At 43.3% G+C, this 12037-nt stretch overlaps 1 protein-coding gene and 1 pseudogene across 3 annotated transcripts in view; one reads left to right on the forward strand and one right to left on the reverse strand.

Moving 5' to 3' along the window:
• Positions 1–4031: 4031 nt before the first annotated feature.
• Positions 4032–4421, reverse strand: LOC125920730 (ATP synthase subunit ATP5MJ, mitochondrial-like; annotated as a pseudogene).
• Positions 4422–6981: 2560 nt separating this feature from the next.
• Positions 6982–12037, forward strand: part of HABP4 (hyaluronan binding protein 4) — a 40885-nt gene continuing 35829 nt past the window's right edge. Inside the window, exon 1 of one of the 3 annotated variants that reach the window (XM_049615115.1) lies at positions 6982–7493. In XM_049615115.1, coding sequence (XP_049471072.1) covers positions 7100–7493 — 394 coding nt within the window. In that variant the 5' untranslated portion in view covers positions 6982–7099. The remainder of the gene's footprint in view (positions 7494–12037) is intronic. The other 2 variants (XM_049614948.1, XM_049615031.1) reach the window with 2 other exon arrangements.

The following is a 12037-nucleotide window of genomic DNA, read 5'->3' on the forward strand; positions in this document are numbered from 1 at the left end:
ATTCACACAACAAATATTTCCTGAATGAAGGGCACCTCTCCAGGCACTGAAGATGCGACCAGAGAGAAGGGGCCAGAAAGAAGGGAAAGAAGGGATTCAGAAAGGAGTTAGGTACACTTTCTGGTCTTAAGGAGGAGAAATAAGAAGAAAGAATTATAATGGGGGCACAAGAATCCAGTGCTACAAGAGGCATATCAATAACATGTTCACGCTAATCATCACTGATGGGGGATTCCGAGTTTCCTGCCCAGCACCTATTCCTATATGCAAGTATTGGAAACCTTATTTTTCTCGGGGAACCACCCCCGTCCACACAGTCCCAGGGTTCAGGGGGCTGACTATAATCAGACTCCAGGTTGGCCTTTCGACCCCGGCCTGACTGATCAGAGAATTAAATGCCCTTCACTATAGCAACTGGTTCAAAGGTGTACAAATGACCAAAGACAGGCCAGTGATTTAATTCTAAGATGCCTCATGAATAAATGTGGAACTAAAAAGTTCTAAATTCCAAATTATTTTATTTAGCTTTTATTAAAGCTATGACCAAGATCAAGATTTTAATAGTAAGAACATAGAATAAAATTCTGTTCTATTTGCACTGTGGTCTGAGGATACAAACAGGGTTAGGCAGTAACATCTTGTCATAAGAGGAAAAGCTGGAGGGGCACCTGGGTAGCTCAGTTGGTTAAGCATCTGACTCTTGATTTCAACTCAGGTCAGGATCTCACGGCTTTGTGAGTTCAAGCCCCAACTCTAGCTCTGTGCTGACAGTACAGAGCCTACTTGGGATTCTCTCTCTCTCCTTCCCCCACTCGGCTGTCTGTTTCTCTCAAAATAAATAAACTTAAAGAAAAAAAAGGAAAAGTGGCGCCTGGGTGTCTCAGTCGGTTGAGTGTTCAACTTCGGCTCAGGTCATGATCTCGCGGTTTGTGGGTTCAAGCCCCACACCAGGCTCTGTGCTGACAGCTCAGAACCTGGAGCCTGCTTCAGATTCTGTGTCTCCCTCTCTTGCTCTCTGCCCCTTCCCCACTCATGCTCTGTCTGTCTCTCTCTCTCAAAAGTAAATAAACATTTTTGTAAAAAAAGGAAAAAAGCTGGAAAGAACTTCAGTGATACTAAGAATACAAATATTGTAAGGTGGGTACAGGTCCTTTCTGGATTTAAAATATTCTGTGTCTGGTCATCATAATGTATTTTGGCTTGGCAAAATTTTCTCTTGTCACATCCTGATGTCAATGGTTTATGGTTCTATAACCCCTAACTTTGAGACTACATACTTGCTTTATTCATTTTCTGTGGGACACTGAATTCAAATTCACTTATCAATCTTGTAACAACTAAACCAGGAACTATAACTTTATTGATCTTATCACAATTGACTCAACTGGCATAAAACATTTGAGATCCTCTTAGAATTAGGAAAAATAGGGTTTTTTTTACATATATGATACAAGGAAGTAGAAACAATTGTAAAATAATATAATACCGTTTTACCTTTTTCAATTTACTTCTCTGATTTTCTTTTCCCATCAACCATATGTGGAACATAGGACTGATTATAATCATCCTAATTTCATAGAGAAGAAAAGGTAGGCAAAGGGATGGCAGCAACTCAGTGGCAAAACAGAGTATATAGACTGCAACTCTTTGGTGATTCACAAAAACGCAAACCCTTTGCATCCTGACTGACCCCTGTGCCTTGGCCCTCTCTTAGGCATTTTTCCCTGCATATAACTAAAAGTAATATAGCTAAAGGGACACCTAGGTGGTTCAGTCAGTTAAGCATCCAACTTCGGCTCAGGTCATGATCTCACAGCTCGGGAGTTCGAGCCCCGTGTCGAGCTCTGTGCTGACAGCTCAGAGACTGGAGCCTGCTTCTGAGTCTCCCTCTCTCTCTCTGCCCCTCCCCCACTCATGCTTTGTCTCTCTCTGCCTCAAAAATAAATAAACATGATTAAAAAAAATTTTAAGTAATACAACTACATGTTTTTAAACTTTGGACTGATCTTCCTGAGAATTTCAAGTCAATCTGGAAGATTTTAGTGAATTTTATTTTACTATTCCTAATGGAATTTGTATATTAAGTAACTCAAGGTAATTAGCAATTTGTATGTAGTTAAACTGCATGCATTTCCACTGGTGCCAATAAATAACTGCTATGGAAGGGCTAATGGTATTATTCAGCATCCACACCCCACTGCTTTTTTGGTATGCTTTATTTTCTAAGTTATATGGCCGTGTGTGAGTGTGTGTGTGTGTGTGTGTGTGTGTGTGTGTGTGTGTTCTGTTTGATATTATAATTACTAAAGATAGTTTTTATACCTTGGATTATTAGAAATATTAGTCTAGGGGTGCCTGGGTGGCTCAGTCGGCTAAGCGTCCAACTCTTGGTTTCAGCTCAGGTCATGATCTCACGGTTTTGTGGGTTTGAGTCACACATCAGACTCTGCACTGGCAATGCAGAGCCTGCTTGGGATTCTCTGTCTCCCCCTCTCTCTACCCCTCCCCACTGTCTCTGTCTGTCTCAAATAAATAAATAAACTTAAAAAAATAAAAAATAAATAAAGTCTGTTAAATTGACCACATTAAACACAACATTGCACATAACTCATGCTCATGTGATAAGAGTTGTTATTTTAGGAACGCGTTTAAGGATGCAATCTTCCAGCAGAAAAATTGTCAGGAAAAAATGTGATGCTACTTAATAAGTTTCCATCAGTAAATTCTACAGTAATTAATAGCCCCAAAGGAAACCCACGGCCAGCTAACACCAGCTAGAAGCTACTCATCTCTATTTCATTGGTTTTAAAGGTGTTCTTAATCCTAAAGTATTCAGGATTGGTTGACTTATAACTGTTTTAGGCAGTTATGATTTGGAAATTAGAATGCAGTGCTCCCAGAGCATGCCTTAAGAAACTGTTGTGATTGGTGGTGTTGGAAAGGAAATAGGAGGGCAATGGGGCAGTAAGCTGTCTCCAGATGTCTAGTAAGATGACAAGCCGGGGTGCCTGGGTGGCTCAGTTGGTTGAGCATCCAACTTCAGCTTGTGGGATCAAACAGCTTGTGGGTTCGAGCCCCATGTCAGGCTCTCTGCTGACAGCTCAGAGCCTGCAGCCTGCTTCCAATTCTGTGTCTCCACCCTCTCTGCCCCTTCCCTGCTTGTGCTCTGTTTCTCTCTTTCTCTCAAAAATAAATAAACATTATGGGGCGCCTGGGTGGCTCAGTCGGTTGAGCATCCAACTTCAGCTCAGGTCACGATCTCACAGTCCGTGAGTTTGAGCCCCGCGTCAGGCTCTGGGCTGATGGCTCGGAGCCTGGAGCCTGCTTCCGATTCTGTGTCTCCCTCTCTCTCTGTCCCTCCCCCATTCATGCTCTGTCTCTCTCTGTCTCAAAAATAAATAAACGTTAAAAAAAATTTAAAAATAAATAAATAAATAAATAAACATTAAAAAAAATTTAGAGGATGACAGGTCCTCTCTCAAGTGGTAATGGTCCCTTGTTGTTGCTTGGTGATGGGCAGCTTAAAGTTGCCGGAGACATCTGGTTTGAAGCAGTGCTTCTCAAAATATGGTCTCTGGTACATGTGGTAATTCTGGTGCATAAAGAATCTTTGGAAATTTCATTCGTCTCATAATAATGAGGGCTCATTATGACTCTACCTAGTCTTAAGTGTGATTCAAAATGATAATAATAATGTTGATAATGACTTTCACTGAGGACTTACTTTGTGCCAGGTATGGTGCTCAACACTTCATATGCATTATCTGACCCAGTTTTCACAATAACCCTCAGAAATAGGTATCATTATTTTTTCCATTTTACAGATGAGAAAACCGAGGCACAGAAATAAGGAACAGGTCCAAGGTCACAAAATTAATTAGTGGCAGAGCCAGGATTCAAATCATGATAGAACTCCAAAATATATGCTTTAAATATTGTGGTAGAATCACATAAAATTTACTATTGTAGTTTTTTTTTTTTTGTACATCACAGATACATTTATTCATGCCACAAAAGAAATAACACATCTGCAGGTGCACAGCGATACTCCATGTTCCCATCTAACAGCTGGCTGAAATTTATAGCCAGACTGATGTCCCATCTGATGTGTACTCCAGGTAAAGCTGGTTAATGATGACCATGAACAGGTGCCGGACTCAAAGCTTTCCCAGCTTTACTTCTTTTATCAGCACAACTGATTTTATAAACAATGAAGCCCATCAATCCCCTTCCTACCTAAATCTCCTGGTTAGCTTAGACAGTGTGGGGCCTCATGGGGACCTAAACATTTTTAACAAGGATTTGAGGCATCTCAGTGCAGGACCCCTATCGCAGGCTGCCCCAATCCTCATAGCCAAAAACTCGGAAAGTTGTGCTATTGTAGCCATTTTAAAGTGTACAATTCAGTGGTATTTACTACATTCACATTTGGTACAACTAACACCACTATAAATTCCAGAAAAATTTCCTCACCCCAAAAGGCAACTTCATGCACCTTAAATGGTCGCTCCCCATCTCCTTTCCCCCCTACCCCTGGCAACCACTAATCTGATTTCTGTCTCTATGGATTTGCCTATACTGGACATTTTATATAAAGGGGCATACAATGTGTGGCCTTTTGTATCTGGCCATAATGTTTCAACATTCATTTATATTGTAGCATGTATAAGTACCTCATTCCCTTTTATACACAAATATTAATCCATTGTACCACATTTTGTTTATCCATTCATCCACTGATGTATATTTGGGCTGTTTCCACCTTTGGATATTGCAAGCAGTACTGCCACAAACACTCATGTACAAGTTTTTGTTTGAACACCTGCTATCAATTCTTTTGGGTAAAAAGAATAGGCTTTTGATCATAAACCTCTGCTGACTCCAAAAAGGAGATGACTGAATATCTTAAAATATTCATTCAGCAAATACTTACTGAGAACCTACCACACAACTACCCAGAATTTGAAGCACTGGGCATGTAAACTGCAACGAATAAGAAAGCAATGAATGACAGACATCATCCCTATCCTCCTCAGGAATGACAGAAAATTAAATGAGTAAAACACAAACCTGGCAGCAGTCATGCTGGTGATGACTCACCTGAGCAAGAAGCTCTAAGGTGATGCTTTTGAATCAAGACAAATAAAACTAAGAGCAGATTAAACAATAATGTTATTTATCCTCTTATATAATAAATCTGAGGTAGGGAGTCTTCCCAGTGGGATAAATCAGCACCAAGGAATTAGGTTTTCTCTACCCTTCTGCTCTGCCATTCTCATAGTTGCAATAAGGAACAGCAACTCTAGGCATTATGTCTTCCTCACATAACAAAGAGCAGAGAACAGAGGTGGGAAATAACAGATCCCTTCTCAATCCCTTTTTTTAGATATAAGAAAAATGTTCCCAGGAATCCTCCATAACAGTTCCCCTCAGGGAAGATTTGCACCAGGAGCTTATTCCTACACCAATCATTGGCAAGGGAATGGAATTAGAGTGCATGATTAGGATTAAGCAAGTTTGAGGCTGGCCAGAAGCCCAGCTTCCCCTGGGGCATACAGCCACCTGATGTCCTAACAAAATACAGCTTCTGGGAAAATGTAAGAGGAAAAGGAAGGAGTGGGATAGACAGCCATGTGCCAGGCAAAACTTCCCGGAGGACTGTCCAGTTCAGAGTCCTCTGAGTTCCAGTTCTCAATTGAAAGAAAAAAAGGGGGGGGGGTGGCGCCAGGGTGGCTCAGTCGGTTGAGTTCGAGCCCCGTGTCGGGTTCTGTGCTGACAGCTCAGAGCCTGGAGCCTGCTTTGGATTCTGTGTCTCCCTCTCTCTGCCCCTCCCCTGCTCATGCTCTGTCTCTCTCTGTCTCAAAAATAAATAAAAACATTTAAAAAAATTTTAAAAACCCTCAATATGTCCAAAACTAACTCATGATTCCCATCAAAATGGTCTCTTCCAGTGTTCTATCTCTTTGGAATGCACCACCATTCCAGCTGCACAAGCCAGAAATAGGAGTCGTCATACCCTCTTCATTTTCCTCAACACCCATATCTAACGCATCACCAGGTCCTGTTGATACAACCTCCCAAACAGCTCTTGAATCAATGAGTCTCTTCACCTCCACTCAACCATTCTAATTCAAGTCACTGTCATCATCAACTCTTCTCTGGAGTTCTGCAACAGTCTTTTGCTTGGTCTCCTTACATCTATTTGGACCTGCCTCCAACCTAGTCCTTCACAGTGCAACTACAGTAGCCTTTTCAAATACATGCTTAGACTTAAAATTTGCTTCCTATTGCTCCTAGGGGGGAAAAAAAAAGCCGTCCCTCAGCTCTTTGCAATCCAGTTACAATGGTATCCTCTGAGTTTCAATGGGTTGTGCTCCATCCCACATCAAGACATCTTCACGTGTGGTTGCTCCTGCCCCTGTCATCCTTGGTAGTATGTCAGTTTAACCGTCACTTCCCAGGGAAAGCCTTTCCAGGCCTCCTAATTAGGTCAGGTCTCTGCTACTGGCGCGTAGAAAGTCTGTCCCTTCCTTTACCGCACTCTTCTGTCTCTAGACTAAGATCCGCAAAAACACGGAGCTAGTATCTCTTACAACATAATGCCTGGCACATAGTAAGTGTTCAATATGTAGTTGAATGGCTAGAAGAATACATGAACTTCAAAGATGAGTGGCCCATTACCAATGTGTATCCAGCGCCAGAGAGAATACAAATAATGGCCGTGACCCACCCGCACAGCGGGGCCGCCAAGACTACAAGACTGGTTGCTCCTCCCAGTAGCTCCGCCCCTGTGCCCCGCCCCTCTCTGATGAGTCGGGGGAGGGGCATAGAGGTCGCGTGACGTGACAGCCTCCGGCCGCTGATTGGGCTTCCAGACGCGCCGACTAGGAAAGGGGGCGTGTCTGCGTGTGCTGATTGGCTGTCGGGCGGTGGCTGGGCGGGCAGCGGCGGCGGCGGCGCGGGGGCGGGCGCGGGGAGGGCCGGGACCAGGCAGGGCTGGGAGGGCGGTAGCAGCCGGCGGGATGGGTCCTCGCCGCCGGTTTTGCTGAGACTCGCTCGCGTGGGCTGCCAGCGGCGGGCCCGCAGTGGCCGCGGCGGCATGAAGGGCGCTCTGGGGAGCCCCGTGGCCGCGGCCGCCGCAGGCGCCGCGATGCAGGAGAGTTTCGGCTGCGTCGTGGCCAACCGCTTCCACCAGCTGCTGGACGACGAGTCGGACCCGTTCGACATCCTGCGCGAGGCCGAGCACCGGCGCCAGCAGCAGCTGCAGCGCAAGAGGCGCGACGAGGCAGCGGCGGCGGCCGGGGCCGGCAACCGCGGCGGCAGGAGTCCGGCCGGGGCCTCGGGCCACAGACCTGGCGCGGGCGGCGGCCGGAGGGAGTCCCAGAAGGAGCGCAAGAGCCTCCCGGCCCCTGGCGCGCAGCAGCCGGACAGCCCCGGGGGCGGCCCGCTGCCACCCGGTACGCGCGCCCCGCCGGGCACCTGGGCACCCCCGGGTAGGCGCAGTGGGCGGGAGGGGAAGGAGAATGGGGTCACGGAGGTCACCCCTCCTCTGCCGTCCCTCGACCCTCACTGTGAGACCGGGGTCAGAGGATCTTGATCCAGAAAGGGAAGGGGCTCCCGGGAAGAGGGGTTAAGTTGAGGGTCCTTGTGGCGGAGGAAGGTAGGAAAAGAGAACGGGAGGGGGTGTCACGCCCCTTCTGGCCTTTTCCAGCCCCTTGGGCGGGGGGCGGCGTGCTGGCTTGGAATAGGGGTCTCAGAATCCCAGAACTGAGCGATTACAAGTTGGGCAAAGTTGAGGGATAATGTTGGGGTAGTGTTTGTCGGGATAACTAGGGTCGCTACCCCGGGCGCTCAAATCTAGAGCTAGCAGGGAAGGTCTCCATCCTCCAGCCCAACCTCTGCAAGATTCGGGTCGGGAGGTCAGAAGAGAAGCGTGGTGGGGAAGGAGGGAGGGTGAGCAAAGAGGGCGCACCCGGCCTCTGGGGGTGGTGGCGAGAGCCCAGGGTGTGTGAGGAATCGTGGGGATGAGGGGCTCGGGCCTCTGTGATGGAGCGAAGGCCTGGGTGACCGCGGGGGCGGGCTGTGACGTCAGGGCCGCGAGCCGAATGCGGCGGGGGCGGACGCGGGGTCCCCGGCTCCTGCCAGGCTCCGTGCTTTCACCCCATCCTCGTACACCCCATCCCCTTACTGTAGCTTCCAGCAGTCAGCCGGCATCATTTTTCAATACAGCATGTTGTGTCGTTGGGACGTGTAACTTGTCATTAAGTCAGGTTGCTTTAAGAAAAGCGTTTTTAACCTTTAACCCTTTTAAACAAGAATATTCAAAGTTCCCCACACCCTATTTAGCCAGGTACCACTGTCCGCATCCAGCGAGGGAGGGTACCTAAGAGTCGTTCATCACCTGAACTGCATCAGTTCATAGTCTGTAAGACTCCACCTGTATTTCCTCTGTTCTCCTAAAATAAAGCAGTGGTCCTAAGGTTTGCTTAAAAAGAGTGTTAAGATTAAGATGTGTCATTCGACCACTTGAGCCAGTGTTTGGCATTGTATTCAACTGGGCTTTGCTGGCTTGTTCCTTGCTTGATGACAGTTGTGCATCCCAGCCCTGAGATTACAACTCTGATTTAAGTGTTGGGTCTTTGACTCGTGCAGCTAGGTAACGTTTGCTTTACTTTTGTCTGTGAAAACTTCAGTCCAGCAATATCCCCTGAGAAATAGAAAATCAAGTCACTATAATAAAGATATTGAAAATTATTTTCAATGCTTTTGGATATTTTAAGACCCCATGCTAGTAGGCCAGCACATTTATGAGCCTATTTAAACAGTGAATGAGATGTGAGATATATTGTACGTTTTGTATTCTGATTTTTCTCATAAATCTATTTAGATATAGTAATGAAAGAATTGACTAAGGCTAAGCTTTTCCTCTCCCTTTGCTTTTTAACAGATGAAGATAATGTATTTTATCCTTTAAAGTAGTGTGAAACTGCAGTTAGTGCTGTTAATATACTGCTTTTCAACCTTTTTAATATTAAAAATCATGAATTTTTATAACAAATTTATAAAATTTTTGTAAATTTTGAGCAATTCTGAAATGTATGAAGTAAAGCAAAAATCTCCTATTTTTATTACTGGTTAACACCTTCTATTTATGTACAAACAGAGCTATTTCTTTTTTTCTAAATTTAAATGATATGTAAACTGAGTTGCAGCCTGCTTGTTTCACTTAGCATTGTAATCTAGTGGGTTTATAACTTTTTTCTGTCAATTGTTCATAATCCAGATGACCTGGGTTTTGAGATCTATATTAAAGATTCTTAGTTAATTTTGTAGATAGGATGGAAATTTTGTCATCCTGGTTCTTTTTCAAGTAAATGTTATTTCAGGAGCAAACAGCTCATTAATTTCCATTTATGTAGTTAGTACTAAATTTATAGAGAGCTACTCTCTCAAGGTTTTGTAGCCCTAATTAATATGGACTGTACCTTTCTAACATTCAAAATTTTTAATTTAGTTAGAATATTATAAATGAATGCTCAGTGTAGAGAAGAAGCAAAGTCAAAACATGTTTGACATATAATGGAAATATTTTTGGATGTGAATGTGGAAATCACAAGATTTTCCCATGGAAACAGAGGTTTTTAATGCCCTTCAATATTTAACCCTTGGGTGAGCCTTGTTTTATAAACTCATTACTGAAATCTACAGAGACTGTTTTCAGCTTTCCTTTTCCTAGCCTTTCAGAACTATTGTCTTTGAGTGAAAGCTCAACTTTGTTTTGTAGAAAATCTTACTGTAAATTTTATTGTATTCTGCCCCTTCATATGGGCTTGGGTTTAGATCAGTGATCAGACAGCATGTGCCAGCGTTTTATTGGAAAGGGCTAGAGAAATTCAGTGTTTGCATTATCCACTTGGAGCTGCTGACCCAGCACAGAAAAACAAACTAGGTTCAGTTGCAATCTTGATCGCTTAGCACTAAATTGTGGGGGGAAAACTGAACCCCTTTTATCTTTGGGTTTTGGGGAGACAAGTGTTTGCAGTGTATTCATAATTATTCTAATAAATATCCAGTTACATTTAATGGTATTTTTAATGTTTGTTTTGAGAGAGAGAGTGCACACATGTGTGTGCACATGAGCAGGAGAAGAGCAGAGAGAGAGGGAGAGAAAATCCTAAGCAGGTTCCCTGCTGTCAGTGCAGAGCCCCAAGTATGGCTCGATCTCATGAACCATGATAGCATGACCTGAGACCAGATCAAGAGTAGGACACTTAACCAGCTGAGCCACCCAGGTGCCCCTATTTAATTTTTAAAATTTTATTTTTTAAGTTTGTACACCAAAACTTTGGAAGAAGTTTTAATATAAAGTATGCAGTAAATGTCATTTTAAGTTTTGAATGGTGAATTCCAAATTTAATACAATATAAAAACAACAACAACAGCAACAACAACCTTGAGGAAGCAAAGAGGTAGGATAAGCTCCTAAGTAATTTTGTAGCTGAGTGGAGATACTAAAGGTTTTTTTAAAAAATTTTTAACGTTTATTTATTTTTGAGAGAGAGATAGCGTGAGCAGGGGAGGGGCAGTGGGAGAGGGAGACACAGAATCCAAAGCAGGCTCCAGGCTCTGAGCTGTCAGCACAGAACCTGATGCGGAACATGAACCCACAAACCATGAGATCATGACCTGAGCCGAAGTCAGACACTTAACTGACTGAGCCACCCAGGTGCCCCAGGTTTTATTTAAAGATAGGTTATAAATAGGAAATTTGAACCTGTATTAAAATAATGTTTTTGCATTGAAGGAAAAGTATTGTCACTATTGACGTATCAGCTGATTGCTGTTATGTCATACTCTATTACAATTTTCAACTTGTTAGATAATAAACTTCCAAAATAACATTTTCTACCTCACATTCCAAATTTGATCTCTATTAGGAATATACCTGCCCTCATTTGGCATTGCATATTCCTGGGACAAGTGTCACCCTCTGTTTTGTTTCTGCAAGAGAAACAATGATCTATTATGAGAAAGATAACATCTTTCCCATTTCCCAAACACGTCACAAGCTCAGATTGTAACATCAGTACAGGATGCAAATCCGATTTAAGGGACATTAACTTAAGACTGAACTTAGATTTATTGTGGAACTTTTCACATTGAAAAAATACTTTATGTTAACAAGTAATAAATTGCACAATTTTATGTTTGTGGTGTCACAGACTTCTGCTTTAAAATGGAATCAGTAAGATACTGGAACTATGTTACTATGTACATGTGCCCAGTACAAAGTTCAGATAGAAGCTATTCAGTAGGAAGACAGAAAAATATGTGTAAATATATATTCCTTAAGAGTTATATATATCTGTCTAAGAGAGGAATCCAGGACTTTAAAAATTACTCATTACTTCAAATACATTTAATATTTTGATGGCTCAGTTGGTTAAGCATCCAACTTTGGCTCAGATCGTGATCTCATGGGCTGTGAGTTCGAGCCCTACATCGCACTTAGGCTCTCTACAGTCAGTGCAAAGCCCGCTTCAGATCCTCTGTTTCCCACCGCACCCCCACCCCTTCCCTGCTCATGCACGCTCTCTCTGTCTCTCAAAAATAAACATTAAAAAAAAATTTTGATAGCCATACAACCAATGTGAAGGGTATAAATTATACCAAGGAAAATCGAAGCTACTGTAATAAAAATGGTACATCATGTTTGAGATGGAGTGCTTTTAAGTATTTTTTTTAAGAAAAATAAAATGCATTTTTAGAAGATGATTTAAGAAGTGACAAAGTTCCTTACAACGTACTTACCAAGTGTTAGCTGCTTTCAGACATAGACTCTGCTTAAAATTTTTAAAGCATCAAAACTAGAGAGGAGTAAAGTGAGAGAGAGGCCTGGAGTGGCCCTGGCTGAGTGCTGGCCTGTGAACGAGAGATGCCCCCTTCCAGTGTTGTCCCTTGGATCAGTTGGTAGATAGCAGTTTGGCCTCATATTGAAAAGTATGATCATAAATGTATAAATTCCATCAAAGATCAA

This window comes from Panthera uncia, chromosome D4 (genome assembly GCF_023721935.1).
Source record: "Panthera uncia isolate 11264 chromosome D4, Puncia_PCG_1.0, whole genome shotgun sequence".
In the NCBI taxonomy this organism is placed as follows: domain Eukaryota; kingdom Metazoa; phylum Chordata; class Mammalia; order Carnivora; family Felidae; genus Panthera; species Panthera uncia.